The sequence below is a fragment of the Corylus avellana genome, chromosome ca9 (assembly GCF_901000735.1).
Source record: "Corylus avellana chromosome ca9, CavTom2PMs-1.0".
Taxonomy (NCBI): Eukaryota; Viridiplantae; Streptophyta; class Magnoliopsida; order Fagales; family Betulaceae; genus Corylus; species Corylus avellana.
Genome location: NC_081549.1, coordinates 17819980 through 17837981, shown reverse-complemented (window position 1 = coordinate 17837981; position 18002 = coordinate 17819980). Strand labels below are relative to the sequence as shown.

The 18002-nt window shown below is 32.5% G+C and overlaps 1 protein-coding gene across 2 annotated transcripts; it reads right to left on the bottom strand.

Annotated features, from left to right (window-relative positions):
• Nucleotides 1-4141: 4141 nt before the first annotated feature.
• On the bottom strand, nucleotides 4142-10061 carry LOC132162068 (WRKY transcription factor 44). Of its 2 annotated transcripts, none has more exons than XM_059572315.1 (7): nucleotides 9871-10061; nucleotides 9646-9732; nucleotides 6525-6996; nucleotides 6315-6446; nucleotides 5343-6079; nucleotides 4794-4952; nucleotides 4142-4685 (listed from the first exon to the last, which is right to left on the bottom strand). In XM_059572315.1, the coding sequence occupies exons 3-7, from the start codon at nucleotides 6741-6743 to the stop codon at nucleotides 4499-4501; spliced, it is 1434 nt and encodes a 477-aa protein (XP_059428298.1). In that variant the 5' UTR covers nucleotides 6744-6996; nucleotides 9646-9732; nucleotides 9871-10061; the 3' UTR covers nucleotides 4142-4498. The 2 variants fall into 2 exon arrangements, with proteins under 2 accessions (XP_059428298.1, XP_059428297.1); XM_059572314.1 differs by having other exon boundaries at nucleotides 6525-6986.
• Nucleotides 10062-18002: the final 7941 nt, after the last annotated feature.

Genomic DNA, 18002 nt, shown 5'->3' with positions numbered 1-18002 from the left:
TCCGATTAGAATGCAGAAACACCTTCTTAAAAAGGGTTATTAAACGTTTTAAAAACATTTTTCACTGGAGAATAACCTCAATAAGGACATGATGTGAATCATGTCTTTTGCATCGTTTAACACATAGTTGTCACATTAGTTTGGAACACAATATTAAAAATTCATATTTACATCCAATTGAATTAGTCCTATAAAAATAAACCCACTATTTTGGCAAGCGGTCACCCATGTATTTAGAAGGGGTGACCGCACGACCACTCTACCACAACTCTAAGTTTTACTTAATGAGACAAATTCGATTTAGTGCGAATATGCATTTTCGGTATTGTCTTGCAACTTTCAAAATGACATGATAGCTCTTTGTTAAAAGGTATGAAATGACCTAGTTTACCACATTTACTTGAAGTAATTCTCTTTTCATTTTGTGGGAGACAAACCTTTAACAACAGACATTATTGTGTTCTCATCCTGAATTGTCTTTCCACATAATGGAAAACATATAGGCTTAATTATGACCTTTTCTTGGTATGGCCATTTAACTGTTGAGCTTGGTTGTACCAAAATTGATATTTTTATTTCAAGTGAAATGAAATTGAGACATTTTACGGTAATTTTATTTTTTATTGTTGGAAAAAGTACACATATTTTTCTTAAACTACTATTAATTTTATTGTCAATGTTTTCTAAACTATCAAAACAATGTCAATGTCTCATAATGACAAAATTACCCTTCATAAAATTATAACAATTCTTAAAATTATAACAAAAACTATTTTTAAAAAAAATTTAAAAAATCCAAGGGGTCATTTTTTGTTTTATTTTTTAAAACAATTAATTTTCTCTCCTTTCTTATTTATTTTTTCCCAAATTTATAAGAATATTCTTATCTTATTTTAAAAATTTTAAGGTCATTTTTGTCTTTTTACCGGCATTGGGAGACATTACCATTATTGTTTTAATAGTTTATGGAGAACATTCATAATGAAATGATAGTTTGATGGGAGAGGTGTACTTGTTTCCCTTATTCTATATATGAGAAATGATAGGCTTACAAATAAATTTTATAGAAAAATTTTTACAAACTGATATGGCACAACAATAACATGATTAGGTTTTTCAAAATTTGAACTTATTTTATATCCAATCATGTTGTGCTACATCAGTTTGTAAAAGTTTTTCTGTAAAATTTATTTGTAAGCCTAGCAGGCTAGCACTCTTCTTTATCTATTAATGTATCTAATACCACATCATTTAAAAAATTTTAAATGACATAACAAGTTAACAACATATTCACCATATAACATCATAAACACTAATAAAATAAAATATTAACCATGAAATAACAAATCCTTATACTTTGTACGTGCAAATTCTCTTACAAGGAACGGTATTTAGTAAACTCAGATACAGTTGTCATGCAACTATGATAAGATGGAATAAATATTAACCATTGATTTTTTTTTTCCTCTGTTGTTAATCCAAAGGTTAAACTTTACTATGACATCAACGTAAGAGGTATATACTCGAATTTGATGCGGATAGATGTTAATATAATGATGATAGAATAAAGGCCCCAGAGAGTTGTGCAAATAAAATATATTTAATTTCCCTCGATTGATATTTAAAGTCGTCGAGACAGCTGCCCACAAACGGCTCTATTTATCCCCCGCCAATTTGGTTCCATCTGTTTCATTCAAAATTTATTGTGATACAATCAACTTAGTGGTTGATATTTTGTAATAACGCCACTTTGTAAGTATTTTATAATAAAATAATGTTATAATTTTTTATTTTTTTACTTTATTTATGTAACAAATAAAAATATATATATTATAACACATCGTCCCACGTCTCATGAAGCGAATGTCACTAATTCGAATCCCCCCTCTCCCCTTCCCTTGTGTGAATATATCATGTTGATTTATAATAAAAGATATAGTAACTCTTTTTTTTTAGCTAAAGCTATAGTAATTTGGCATCATTCTAACAAAGGAAGATTGAGTAATACTATGAGGTATTGTTCTTCTAAATATGATGTGCCTTTGAAAATCACCAATATGTCAAAATTCAATTATGATTATGTCAAATTCGATGGTCATTTTAAAAGTAACATCACATTTTGAAAGACATAAAGAAATCGTGTTTCCTCCTTTGAGCATTAGTAAACAAGGATTGCTATCATAGAAATTTTTTTCAACTCAGTCTATAAAACTGTTGTGTCAATTTTTTATTTTTTATTTTTTGTAAATACACTACTCATTAAAAAATGAGAAGGGTTACAAAGGAACAAAAAGTTCAAGAGGTGCAGACTCCTCCACAACAAATCCAACAAAAAAATAAATAAATAAATAAAGACCGAATTTGGAAATAACAAACAGAAAATGGGTTCGTAGATTACCCCAAAGAGATAAAAAAATTTTAAAAAATAAAAATAAATAATTAAAAAAAAAACCGATCTAGTCCTCTATATATTGAGAGAAAGCCAAGAAAATAATGGTCGCATAACGCGGTATAAGCACCAAAACAAGTAAGAACATGATGTTTGAAAAACTCTTCAACCATACCTAAACCCCGAGAAGGAGTTAAGGCCCGAGAAGGGGTTAAGAAAAAGGAAGCACTACGAAAATCGGAATAAGATTTGTCGTCAAGGAATGTCACACTCCAAATACAAAAGTACATTTGAACATGTGGAGGAAAAGTAGATATTTTTTTAGTAGTTTTAGGGTATGAAGAAGTATGATGTTGTGATTTTGATGGTGGGTCATGCTTTGGGGCTGTCAAATATTCAAAACTGTCAACCGTGTGTTTCAGCAGTTATTATTCTTAATCGTTTGAAATTCAAATAAAACTAAGACATAAGTTAGGTGGGAAGAAAATGAATTTAGAAGAAGAGGAAGAGTATCTTTGTAACTTGAGGAAGACGCCATTAGCTAGAGAAATTGGACATTTATGCTTCTTTCATCAATATTCCTACAATCTTTATTTAATTGGATCCCTCGATCATAATCCGTGGGACGGACGGCCAAGATTATCTAGATTCCCTATGCTATATTGGCGGTCCAGGTGTCCAGCTTGGAACACACCATCTATTAATTAATCCCATTCATCCTCAACAAACCGTAAATGTTGAAGTTGGTCCACACAACAAGACAAACGAAAACTTGGTGCATGTTATTGACAAGGCATAGATCGAGTAATATTTGGACTGTGGCACCTATAATTTTTATGGGTCAAAAATTATTTTTTTTTTTATTTTTTATTTTTTATTTTAAGTGGGCTCAAAAAGTTGAGAAATATATATATATATATATATATAAATTTGGAGAAAATCTATGTCCAATGTTAAAATTGATTTGAGAGATATAGTGGTCCGACTACCTTTGAGCACCCCAAAGAAGTGATTGGGGGTGGTCGGCTACTTAAAATAAAAAGAAAAAGGCTGTAAAGGGTGTTCACCTACTATTAAGCCAATTATTGGGGTGGTTGACCACCTCCTCAAAGAATGAGGAGGTGGTGAGCCACCACATTCACTTCTTTTTATGTTTTGTTTGTTTTGACAGTAAGAAAATATTTTCAGCAAAATTGTTATTCAGGAAAATGATTTCAGTTGAAAACGTTTTTTTAGCATTTAGCTCGTATAAAAAAATTGTGACAACGACCAGTGACCTCCTGCTAACTTTAATGGCGTCCAGCAAACTCTAGCAATAGCATGCAACTTTCAACAAGGTTAAACTCGAAAAATGGTTTTAAAAAAATAAACATTTTACACGGCTTAAAGAGGTTTTTTTGGTCAACCAAAAATGTTTTTAATTTGACCAATTTTTTTGGTCACACCAAACACTTAAAAATAAGAAAATGTCAAAGCAAACGAAGCCTTATTTTTTATTCTTTTGCCTTTTAATGTTTACTTGGCTTGACTAGGCCATTCCTATTTGAATGAAAGGCATGGATTAAAGGAATTGTAGGGCTGCACTTCTCTAAAATCTCAACCTAAGTTCATGAAGCTCATGGGAAGGATAAATATAAGAGAATCCAAAATGCTTATACTTTTTTGAACGTCCATGCGTATTAAGCACATAGCCAACGGTTTGCTAAATCATCAAACGATGAAGCTTGTAACAAGAATTCAACAAGTGAAACGGAATTTAAAGCGCACATATATAAATATTACACTGGATGTGTAATGCAAGTCTACTATTATGGAGTGGGAAACAATTAAAAAAGAGAAAGAATATGCTAAAAAAGCTAAGTGATCCATCAACATGGCTTTAAAGGACAGCAGCTATAAGCTATTTCACCGTCTCAGAATCTGAGTTACTCACAAAAAGGAGGGGAAAACAAAAAAAAAAAAGCTGTCTTCATCAAGAAGCTATGAGATGATCCACCATTGCAGATTGCTTCAGCCGTCTGGCTTCTGATGCCCTTGAACTCTCTACCTGGCCTACTTTTGTCTGATTAAATGATGGGTTGTTTGAAGTTTTTCAATCCACGGTGTCAATCATCGCTTGTCTTTACTTTTAGGAGCCTGCAAATCTGTTTCAGAGGCCACTGGATTTGTGCTCCTCACTGGCATTTCGTGGTTATGTTTTCCCTCGTATGTTGTGACAAAAGCTCTTGGATCATCTGATGCTCTTTCCACATGTTTGCGCACGTTGCATTTGAGACTGGTACATCGATAGTAACTTCTGCAAGACAGATCAAGTGATGCTTAAGAAATATTCTCTGGAAGGAAAGACCAAACACTTCAGACTTTTAAGAGATCGTATCGACATAAAATGTACACAAATCTCAACCTGGGATATGGATTTCCCTTGACAACCTTCTGCCCATATTTCCTCCAGCGAAACCCATCAACCATAATCTCGGAATCGGTGGAGTTTTGCACCACAATGCGGGGCTCTTGTGCACCTTCCCCTGATATGCCTGCTTCATTGGATTGATTCTCGCTTTTCCTGAAGCAGAGAGCATATTTTCAGCAAATGCTATCACTTTTAACTTGAATAAAAGGAATGATTATGATGTTCACAGAAAAGAGTAACCTTATTGACTGTGTAAGGACGCAGGGGAAGATATATAGGAAAAAGAAAAAAGGTAAACAAATTGGCATAAGACAAACTTATTTAATTCTTAAATAAGCAGAGGGCTAGTGATTCTTTCAGCATATAGGAAACAGCAAGTAGAATATTTAATTAAAATTAAAGGTGAATGATGAAGCCACAGTTCGAATTCAGGTATAAATTTAATTATTTAATCTATATTCTAACAAATAGGGCCACTGACCTTGGTGATACATGCTACTGATTTCATTTTAGGTCGCTATAGGTATTCATTATTAATCTTACCTTCTTTTACTTCTGGGCTCATCATCCTCTGGCTCTGTTGCTTTGCTCCCTTCTTCACATTCTCCACTAAGACCACAGGAATGATCAGGAGTTCCACCACCAGCATTAACTACTCCAGTTGGTGCAGGATCATAAGGCAGTGGAGCATTGCCCTGATAAGTCAAACGTGCAGATAATCCTACTTCATTCTGGTTTTCTACTCTACCTTCAGACCCTTCATTCCCTTCATTGTTGTGACTAGACCACAATGGAATGTTAGCATCTTGACCAGGCCCATCAGATACAATTCCTAGCCCTTGTGTCCCTGACGAGTTGCGCTTCGGAGGTTGAGGCTTTGAATGGTTGTGCTCACCCTTGTAGACAATCTCTGCAATCTGACCGTCCAACGATCTCTCAACCTTCTTTTTCACGGGACAATTTGGGTGCGTGCATTTGTAATAACTTCTTGGGTACTCACTTCCTTTGACTTGCTTTTGGCCATATTTCCTCCAATTATATCCATCATAAGAAGGTCTATCAGCATTAGCTATGATCGGCAAAGCTTTTGGATCTTCCTCCAGGTTCTGGGATGCTGTCTTTGAGGGCCCAATTGTCTGGTTCGTTTCAACATGTGATGGAATGTTCTGGTGAAGATTTGAGGTAATTTGGGATCTGAAATTTTGTTTATCTTGGTTTGTATGTTGGACAGAAGCCTCAACTGATGGTTGTAGTTGTTGATGGCTAGTATTGAAGTTTCCCTGGTAGCAAAAGGAAAAAAAATATTATATTTTTGGAAGAACACAGTTATCCAAGTTCAATTTTATGTCTTCTGCACATGTATTGCATAGGATCACAAGTTCATAGAGGACAGAACAAAGAGATAAAAGTAAAATGACAGTAAAACAACAGGAGTGGCCATTAAAAGACCATATATGCCAGAAAAGAAAGAGGTACCCCTATAAAACAACAAACATGCAGGTTTTAGCAACTGACCATAGTTGCCAAGAGAGAAACAGTTGTCTTCGATACAAGTTTAGCCAATGGTTTGTATATCACAGTTGATTTGCTATCAAATTTTGAAACCTTATCAGATGAATTACACACAGCTGTTCCAGAGATCTCAGCCTGAAATTATAGGGCACCATAATGATCAGATGATAAGAAGAACTGAATGAAGGACACTTTGAAGAACTAGAAGCTCACCTGGGAAGAAACCAGTCCAGCAGGAGCATGATTCACCATTGGCTTGAACCTCACCGTCTTTGGTCTAATAGCGGCAACTGCAGTTTCAGCACATACATTAGAAGGCGAGGCATCAATTGCGCCTGCGAGAAGTTCTGAGAATGATCTAAAACTGGAACAAGTAGGCCTTGAAGCAACTGGTTTAGCAATAACTATTCTCTCTACTTCCTTAATATCCATCCCAAACGATTAGAATGCTCTTCTAATTACGTTTTCATGGAGCATGAGATATAAACCTATGAACTAATGGAAAGCTTTGAACTCCAATCATCATATGCCTGGAGTACTCGGTATTCCTCTAGTAGAGATAGCAAGATAAATTATGAACTTGTTAGGAGGTGGTGCTTTAAGTAGAAGGACAAGTAAGATGTGCTTTTGTCCACATTGATTCCAGCTGTACAAAACTGAGATTATTCTTCAAACCTGCATAATACTGTTATTATTAGATAAACAATTAGCGAGTAGAATAATAAAACGACAAGAAGGGAGAAGAGCAAAGGCATTAATCATCATATTAAAGAATACTATTATGCCACATGCATCCGCATGCATCACTTGGTATAAAAACCACTGCTATATGAAACATGCATTGCAAATCTGACTCGTAACCCAATGCTGATGTAATACTGTGAAGACATATATAAAATCAGTTGTTATATCTCACTTCCAGAACATTCATTCATCAAACAGACTGACCTTTCCATAATTGAACCAAACATAAATATAGGATAGGATCATAGGAAGATGGGAAGACACCAAAGACATTAGTGAAGAAATTTTTAACCATGCTAATCAGCTGGCTAGCTTTAGAAGAAAGCCTATGCTTGTAAAATCTTTCAAAAAAACAAAAAAAGATACAAGATAACTGGATCAAATTGAAGCAAGTCTCTAAAACTATAAGCAAACATATTTTTCTTCTATTTTTGAAGTTCCTTCCAGTTGAAGGGCTTTACATTAAATTTTAACCATTTTTTAAAAAATAAAAAATAAAAATACAAAGTTCTTAAGTATGACTTTGACTATAAAGCAATTATATTTGGTTCTAAATTTCATTTTTATCCCCCCACCCTTTTTTTTTTGGTCGGAAATATGCTTAAAATGGTTTAGAAAGAAGGGTGAAATAGGGGTGACAATTGGTGCTCACGTATCGGATTGAGGTCGTATGAAGGTATGTGTATAAGAATATATAGGTTAACCCTCACCCGACCTATTTAATTAAGTAGTTCAAACCCTTTCATTCTAACCCACTAATATTGTGTTGCGTTCGTGTCTGGTTTGTAAGTCATGTAAAAAATTGTCAGTTAGTCTTACTATGAAGTTCAATGGTCCCTAAATCATTATGAACCCTTAATCCCTATTCAATTCAAAGTACAAAGAGTAGAAATACTACAGTAAAATATTAAGTGCAAAATACAGTTACAAAAAACTACCACTGCTAATATAATTTATAAAGAAACTATAAGAGAAATTTATGGTAATCCCTACTGAATGATAATAAATCAACATCACCCAAAAAAAAAGAAAAACAAATAAAAACTCAATATCTCCAGAAGTCATTTCTAAAATGCAGGCTGGAGATCACCCCCTCGTTTAGCTCATATAATATCCACCAGTAGAAAACAAAATACCACCTAAAACACACACCCAAAATTGCATTGATTCTAAGTTAAGACAAACTGAGCCCAAACTGCATTTGGTACTTGACCCAGAAAAACCCTTTCGCTTTCAGGATATCTCTGCTACTACTAAACAAAGTTCTACAATTCTCCCAGCATTAAAGAGGTTGTGCTCTTTATTTTGGGCAGTCAAGGAATTCTTCCCAACAAAATATTAATCATTTCAGCCATGAAGTCATAACGGGTCAAATTCAGGAACCATTTCCAAAATCAACTGGGTTTTGAACACCATCAAAGTTGCATGACAAAATGAGAATTTATTTTTTGGAAACTAGTTCCCTATCATACAAGCTAAGAGCCATCACTGAACGCCTCAGCACTAAGACATTGGAAAGAAGTCCAAGCCGCTCTCAAAAGAAGAAGAAGAAAAACAAACAAACAAACACAGAGGGATAGAATGAGAAATAGCTATAGTTTCCCCAAAATACTCATTTGAATGACTGAAAAGTCTCTCTCAAGCTTCAACCAAGATTTTGCCTTAGTTGAATAATGGAATTTGTACCTCATAACTAGGAATAATTCTCCCTCTGCAATCTTCGAAACCTCTATTATTAAAGCATCCATTCATTCTCTTCAGCAAAAATACAATACAATATCAGATAGATATGAGATATCCCTTGGTGGATTTCACCATCCAACTTACATCTGTGAGCAGGCTTAATGATAAGGATCTGCCTCCAACTCTCTAAATTTCCTTGTTTCTCATTGCAACCACAAATTTGCCACTTGCTAAATACTTTTCTCCCTAAAAGCTCAGCTCCTCCGTTAGCAGCCCTTAATGTTCTTCTTCCATAATCATGAACATGAACCTCGTCACCAATCCAAATATAGATAATAAACCTTATAAAGCGTTGTAATAACCCGAAATTTTCCTCTTCAAAAACCACAATGCCAAGAATATAGCTGCGACTCTTTGCAGATCCGAGAACTACCATAAAATATCTCAATCTGTATATGGGGACAATATTCTTAAACGCTAAATCAAGAAACTCACCAACACCCAACCTAGATTCTTTCATCTTTTTCAAGAAAAAAAAAAAAAAGGAGAGAGAGAGAGAGAGAGAGAGAAAAAGAAAAGAAAAACCCAACTCAATAGGCAACAACAAAAAAAAAAGCTTCCAAGAATCCTACACAACATCAATTAAAATAACTGCCCGGAAACAAAGCAACCAGCATATTGAATGACAACAAACAGAAAACAATTTCACCTTAACCCTTCTGCTCCCTCCTAATTCACAACAACAATCGAATAAATTTTCCCAAAAAAAGACGCAAAAAAGTAAAAATCCCAGAAACCCCAGTGACCCTAAGAGCTAAAAGCACATACACATAAACTCATAGATCAAAACCCAAAAAGATTTACATAGTCAAAATCAAAATAAACAGGAAAGGAAGTGAGAACTAACCAGACAGACAAATAACTAACAAGCTAAGAAGTTGGTTGGCTTCTTGAAGCACCATTCACCAACTCGTTTTATAACATTCACCTTCACCTGTATATTACACAGTGGAGAGCTTTGTAAGCAATAAATAGAATCTGGAATTTAGAAGATTAAAAAAAAAAAAAAAACAGTCACATAAGTACAAGAACTTGATATTGGAGAGAGAGAGAGAGAGAGAGAGAGAGAGACCTTAACCAGTTTAACTAATGAAAGGCCACTAGATATACTGGGCTTGTCTTTTTGGTGCAGAACACAAGCTTGAAAAGAAAAAAGAAAAATGATGGGGTTTTTTGAACGGTACCCAATCTAGAGGGAGAGAGAAAAGTTTGACACAGAGAAAAGTTGCAGCAGAAAGAAGAGGAAAATCCCACCATCACCCAACTATTTATTTTGTTATTTTATGATTTTTATGCAAATGGTTTTTTTTTTTTGTGGGGTTTCAGTAATTTTTGTCTCAGACTGTGATAGTGTGATCGGTGGTTCGGAGCAAGGAAGAGCCCCCGAGCCTAACTGTACGGCCAACTAACGGTCTCTGTTTCCAACCATTTGACTCTCTCAGAATCTCATTTAGATAGTGGCGCGTGAAATGCACGCCAAATCCCAGTGGCTGGTGAAACGGATCTTGTCCGTTGGTTAGGAAACCGTGGCATATTGTGAAAATCTGGCACTCTTAATTTAAACGCTCTATTATTTTCTTCCGACGGTTTTGTGGATTTCACACGTTACCATTGTATGTGAAGGCCCAGTATTGATTACTGAAACAGACCTTCCCCCTGGATTTTTGAAAGAAACATTGAAGGATATATTCATAATTATGGTTAATTATTTTTTTTTAGTACCTTTTGTTTTTATTTTCATCTAAGTTTTAATTTGTATCACATAAAGTACTTAATCTATGGGTAAATATTAATTTAGTACTTCTGTAGCCAAATTAATGGACTGCAATGGGGATAGTTTCGACCACCCCTACGGCCAAGGGTGATTTTGATCACCCCTTTTTGGCCATTAGGAGTGGCTGAACCACCCTCAATGGCGTTAGGAGTGGTCGTAAGAGTGACCGAAACTGTTAGAGTATATCATAGAGTTCGAAAATAATAGTCACAGTTTAAAATTATTATTGACTAACAGTGAAAGAATATCACTGAGTCACACTAAAAGATTATCATTGAGTTTAGGGGTGCAAAGGCGGGCGGTTTTTAACCGCCCGCTAACCGCTAACCGCTATAACCGCCAACCGCCTAACCGCCTAACCGTTTAACCGCATTAACCGCTAACCGCCTAACCGCCATAACCGCCTAGCGGTTAGCGGTTAGCGGTTATTGGGTCTACTAACCGTAACCGCTAACCGCTAACCGCCTTTTTATATAATATATTTTTATAATTATACATATAACATAATCACTTGATCATTAAATCACAATTTTTTTTAAAAATAATTAAATCACAATTTGAGTATTAATATATTATCACTATAATTTATATGATTATATCATATAATCACTTGATCATTAAATCACAATTTTTTAAAAAAAATAATTAAATCACAATTTGAGTATTAATATATTATCACTATAATTTATATGATTATATCACATGAGATTGATTATTAAATCATTTGATTATATAATAACAAATTATACATATATAATATGACATAACTCATAAGTATACTAATTCATACTAATACAACAATTAAATATCTAGAGACTTATTTCCAATGTATGTTATAAACCTATAAGTCTATATAAGTCTACATATGTATATGAATAATATAAATGTATAATATCAATAGTTAATCATATGATTCAATGACAATTCAAATACTTTATTCAAGACTTCAAGTGAATCATATTATTAATGTACAATGATGATATGATTCGTATAATATCAAATTAAGTAATTGACATTGGATTAAACAATGACCAATGTGTTACTTATAAACATAATTTAAGTATTAATGTATTATCATTATAATTTTAGTAATTTATATATTATCACTATAATTGATATGATTATATCACATGATGACTTGATCATTAAATCATATGATTATATAATAATAAATAATACATATATAATATGACATAACTCATAAGTCATAAGTCTACAAGTTAATCATATGATTCATGTACAATGATAATCACAATTGATTCAATTGAATTAAACAATATGTTACTTATAACTACAAGTCTACAATTTAATTAAAGCATTATTAGATACTTTAGGAATTTAGGATTTAGGAGTTTGAACATTACCATTTACCATTAGATATTAAGTTCAATTCAAAGAAAAAAGATTATAAGTAAATATGATAAGAATTTAAATAATTAATCATATGAATCATATGATATAATTTAATGAGACTATATGATTATATAATATCAAATTAAGTAATTGACATTAGATTCAACAATGTGTTACTTATAATCACAATTGAAGTATTAATGTATTTTTTGAACATTTTTTAGAAAAAGAAATTTAACCATTTTTTGAAAGAAAAAAAAAAAAGAAAATTAACAATTTTGAACAATTTTGAATTATATATATATATTGCTTATAGTTATATTATATGCATATTGAATAATATAAATGTATAAGATAAATATTTAACTATATGATCCAATTACAATTCCAATACTTAATCAATTATTCATGTACAATGACAATGACAATGTGATTCATATAATATCAAATTAAGTAATTGACATTGGATTAAACAATGTGTTACTTATAACTACAATTGAAGTATTTTTGTTTGTTTGTAAGTTTATAAGATCAACACTTAATCATATGATCCAATGACAATTCAAATATTTATAGCAATTGGGCCCAAGAAGATATTAAAAATACAAGAAAAAAAAATGAGGGTAAAAAAAAGCCAAAAAAAAAAGCCCAATTTTAAAAAAGCGGTTAGCGGGCGGTTATCTATTTCACTAACCGCTAACCGGCCACTAACCGCTAACCGTTAACCGCTAGGCGGTTAGCGGTTGCGGTTAGTGAAATTTACTAACCGCTAGGGCGGTTACGGTTAGCGGTTATTGCCACTAACCGCTAACCGTAACCGCCTTTGCACCCCTAATTGAGTTATATGTGAATAGTTAAATACTATCACCTAGCTAACCTAATTAGAGTAGAAGTTTATTTGTATCCAATATGATTCTCCTATAAATATGAGCATGTTATATTGTAAATATCACTTAAAGAAACAAAAGCTTAATGCAGCTTTAGGGCTTTATAAGTTATAGACCGAACCACGTATATATTTATGTCACTATCTTATTATTCCCCTTTATGTTTAGCTGATGGAATGGTAACGAAGGTACTAAATTTTGGTATTTACTCATAAGTCAAATATCATCTGTGATACGAATTGAAATCTAAGTAGAAATAAATAAAAATATAAAAACCTAAGTATTGAAAAGGTAATTAACCCTAAAATTATCACCCACCCAAATTTATTAACACCTTCGGACAATAAATTATCAAAAATCTGGCAACTCCCACTCGAGAGGGGGGTGGTGGCGACTCCAGGCCATCACGACCCCATCCCTTAAAGGCAGTTGACGGTGTCCCAAATGGGAATAATTGCATAATTTTGTTTCTCAAATTAGGACGAATAAATAACAAGAATATCCTAACACTCTTGGGGGACCCCAGATTAGTCCTAGGATATTCTTGTTAGCAATCATATTTTCTGAATGTTCTTGTTGTAAGAAATTCCTTTTAATTGAATTCTTACACTTGTTAGTTAGCAACCATATTTCTGGGGGACCTCAAGAGTCTTAGGATATTCTTGTTAGCAACCATATTTTCTGAATGTTCTTGTTGTAAGAAATTCCATTTAATTGAATTCTTACACTTGTTAGTTAGCAACCATATTTCATTGCAAAATTTTGAGTCCAAGATGTTTTTGAGGTGACCTAATTAACCTTTAACGACATTGTAGCCAAAAGTCTGCACCTAAAAAGCAGGTTTATGGACCTTCTGGTGCTGGAAATTGACAAAATATGGACAGGAAGACATATACCATGTTGTCGGTTTATCATTTTGTTAGCTGTTGAGGATATCCCAATATTCCTCCAATGTCAGATGCACAAAGGTTGCACAAAAACATCAAATCCATCGTTTGTTGGCTTTGGAAGTGATTTTAGGTCTGAAAAAATAATAAAGCTATTTTTTTGGGTGAAAAAATAACCCATTTGCTTCTTTATCCAAATAATTGGATCCTAAAAAAAATCTGCATTTAAAAAATAAGAGTAAAATTGTGTTACCGATCGAGTCGTTTTTCTTACGATGATGTTTGTCTCTGCCATGTCAGTGCTTTGTGTTACACTGAATTTTATTCCGAGATGCAATGAAGCTCGAATTTATTTGTTGTTTAACTGCGTTATGCATAAATGAAATTAAATATGAATACCTTCTTATTGTTTTATTCAGAGAAGAATATTAATATTTTGTTTTTGCAGAAAATAGAGCATAAGGATGTTTTTAATAATGCCAAGAATAATCTTTTGGAAGAGAAACATAGAAATTGTAGGAGAATTCTATAGATGGGGTGGTCTGTTTATAGATTTAGTAATTAATATCTTTTCATTAACCATGGTGAATCGGTGATTGTTTTGAAGAAGCACCTTTTCATGGACGGTGAAAATCGAATCATCTCTAGCTGGAAATGATAGTTTTACCCGCTCAATAAAATGAACCGACATCTTTCTGATTGATTTCAATTGTAGAGGTCGATTTCAATTGTAGATGATCATGTTTCGAATACATGGGTCTTTTTGTTATAGAACATGTACTTTTTCATTAATCATGATTCATGAACATATGTCATTTTCATTATCTAGTACCTTTTTTCATGATGAGCCCATGAATTTACATGTGTGTCTTTTCAGGAACATGTATGCTTTTATAAACATGTATCATTCTATGAATAAGTGTCTTTTCATAAACGGGTTGTCTTTTCTTGTTCAAGAATCTTTCCATAACATATGTATTTTCATGAAGATATACATTTTCATGATGTGGTGTAAATCATTTTTCATGCATAATTATTAAAGGAATAAGATTCTCTTTATTTGAAGTTAAATAAAGAAGAGTTATTTTATGGTCAAATTCATATTGTTTAAAAAATTTAAATAATGTGACATTTTATGCACGATTAAATTTAATAAAATAAAATTTAAATTAAACGTTAGAATGAAGTAGCTATTAAAATCACTCTTAGATCAAAACTTAATAATGATTAATTACAAGTCTAATGGTGATTTTAATAGCCATATCATTCTTAGTATGACACAAATAGACCTCCTAAAATTACTCGCAATGGTCACTTAACTTAAACGTTAGATTTCAAAGATCACGTATCTTACTTTATATCACATCCTTTACTAACGGTCATTTAATGCTGACCGCTAGATTACACATCCTTTTCTTTTTTCTTTTCCATGTCAAACTCTACTTTTTCAATGCTTATTACCATCTTTGATGGAAGAAGTATTCTCCAAAATTAAAACTATATAAAAAAAAATAATAATGATTTTTTTTTTTTTAATTTTTTATGCACCAGTAATTGACAAGGCATGGCCTTCTTATACATAAGTATTTGAAAGACTAAAAAGTTTTATATTGTTTAACCCATACTTTGATAATTGAATGCAGACTAGAAGTCTAGGATGGTGCATTTATGTGTTTTGTTTTTTGCCTTTTTATGTAGTAAGGAGTGGACTATTTAAGATAATGGATTTTTTATTTTTTTATTTTTTAACCAATCCTTACATTAATTGGTTGTCATTCATATTTAAAGAAAAATTCTTAATCAATAATTGAGATAATATAATATCACCTTGCCCATAACAAAGAAAAAAAAAATCACATTGGATTCAGTTCATAAATAATTGTCTAAGAAGGGGTGAACATCTCATTGTTTAGTATATATTATCACTTAGGAATAATAAAAATATATTTTTGTTTTTGCCTTTTTTTTTCTATTTAATAAATTAAAATTGAGAAGAATGAATGATATTCAATAAACATATTTTTTATTCTATCAGCTTCAACTTTTAGAAAAACGGTGATTTAACAAGTTCGATCTCATAAGGAATACTCTACTTTGTATTTCTAACTTATATTTATTCACCACCAAAGGTGTGGTAGTTCAATGACCCAAGAAAATTTTCAAGTGGTTAGATAAATATTAGGGTGTGGTTCGAATATCCGTAATAGAGAATTCTCATGCTGGTTTAGTATAAACCACCTTGGTTCCCATTGATGGCTCAACTGGTCTTGAGGGTGTGCCTGCAGTTTCCACCGTTTAGATCCCTCTTAAGCAGTCATCCGCGAGTTTGTGCTATTATGATCGCACGAATACTAGGTTACCCTAGTGGAAAGTTAATAAGCTTTATATTTTATTTACCAAGTTATAGAAACCTAATCCCCAATGGCACCTTTAATATACAAAAATATAAATATATATATATATATATATATATATATATTAAAAAAAAAAAGTATAAGGTGGGTTTGGCATGTAGCATGGTATAGAGGATTAGTTGAGGTTGGGAGGTGAGAAAGTTAGTTGGGGTTGAAAGAACACGTGCGACGGTGTCATCCACGAATAGGATACAACCTCCAAAATCCCAACTGATATTCTACGGCTGAGACTGGTAGTTGTGTTATCCACCGCACGTGCCAACGTAATTGCTCCAAGGTCCTGCAATTCCCTGCAAATTGCAATATCTTCACCACAAAGCCTTTTTATTTCATTTTATTTTTCCATATTCCGACAAATTATATATATATTATCTGGAGCCGTGACAATTAACTCGAATTTCAGAAATTGTCATCGAGCTCAGTGTTTTGAATTGAATAGCACAAATCCCAAAAAATATAAATTATAAAATGTGCATGGCACGTGACTTTTTCGCTCTTCTCTTTTTCTTAATAAATTCGCTCATAACTTTGATGCCTCATGGATTTATGTACTCTGTTTTTTTTTCTTAATTTTTAAAAATATATGTAAAAATCATTTGTTCTATTAAAAATATATATAATAATCACATAAATTTTAGACGAGTAATGCTAGAAGGAGGACTAAAGTCTTCCTAAATGTGACTTTATTGAATTTTAATCTATTAGTGATTTTAAAAGACACGTCATATTTAAAAAGATATTTAGTCATTCTTCTAGCATTGCTCATTTTAGACACTTATTAGTTTAGTAAAATGAATTTTAAAAAATTACCGTAATTCGATTTGGAGAAAAACTTTGTGGTGAGTCCAAATTGCTGTTTGATTACTCATTTTAGACAGTTTTCAAATGCTTTATTAAGTAAGAAAAAATTGATTGCACCCTCTCTGAATGGGAGAAGGATTCTCTCCATTTCATTTGAAATAGAGGAGATCCATTTAGTTATTATAAAGAGGTATTTTTGTCCAAATGAAAAACAGGGAGCACAAAAATGACAAAATTACTCTCTTAAAGACAATTAACTTGATCCTTTCCATTTCATTTGAAATGGAGACGATCCAAGTCCGAATGAATGAGTATAAGATTTGAGAGAACCAAACCCTAAGAAAACCTTGAACTCCAAGCAAAGAAGGAAGTACGTGATCCCAGTTGAATAGCAACAAACAAGAAAGTCATTGTACTCCAATTATGCTTTTTGCCGATGAGGTGGAATTATGTCCCATTTCTTAATTCGTGGGACCATGAAAATATGTTGTCATTAAAGAGAAAATTAGGTTTAGGTTGCTTTAATAGAATTATTTTGGTGTGACGTTGTTTATTAATTTCTTTTTTAATAAGAATTACAATAAAGATTAATGAACATTGTCACTTGGGTTTAATAAAACAAGAGTAAAATGAAATTATAGTACTATATAAAATTAATCTTTTGACAAAGTTTATGAGGTTACATGCCAACCTAAGATGGTAATCCACCTAGATTCATTGCCCCAAACACAAGGATAGTCAGGTCAAGTTTAGAATTATTGGCATCAAGATTTTAAAAGAATCATTCAAGACTAGAGAGAGACAGAGTGTGTCATGTTATTAGACATAATCACAACATGGATAAGGAAGGAAAGGAAACGAAATCTCCTTAAATAAGTCATCATCACTATAAATTAGAAAGAAAAAAAGGTCATCATCACTATAATCAAATAATCATAAGAGGTAAGAGACCAATTTCGGTATTATAGAAAAAAAAAAAGGAAGCAGTCTTATCTCAAAAGATTAAATTGATAGGAAAATATGAATTTAATCATTTAATTCATATTCTAATATCATTCTCTCACTAGTCTCTTCTTCTTTTTTTACTT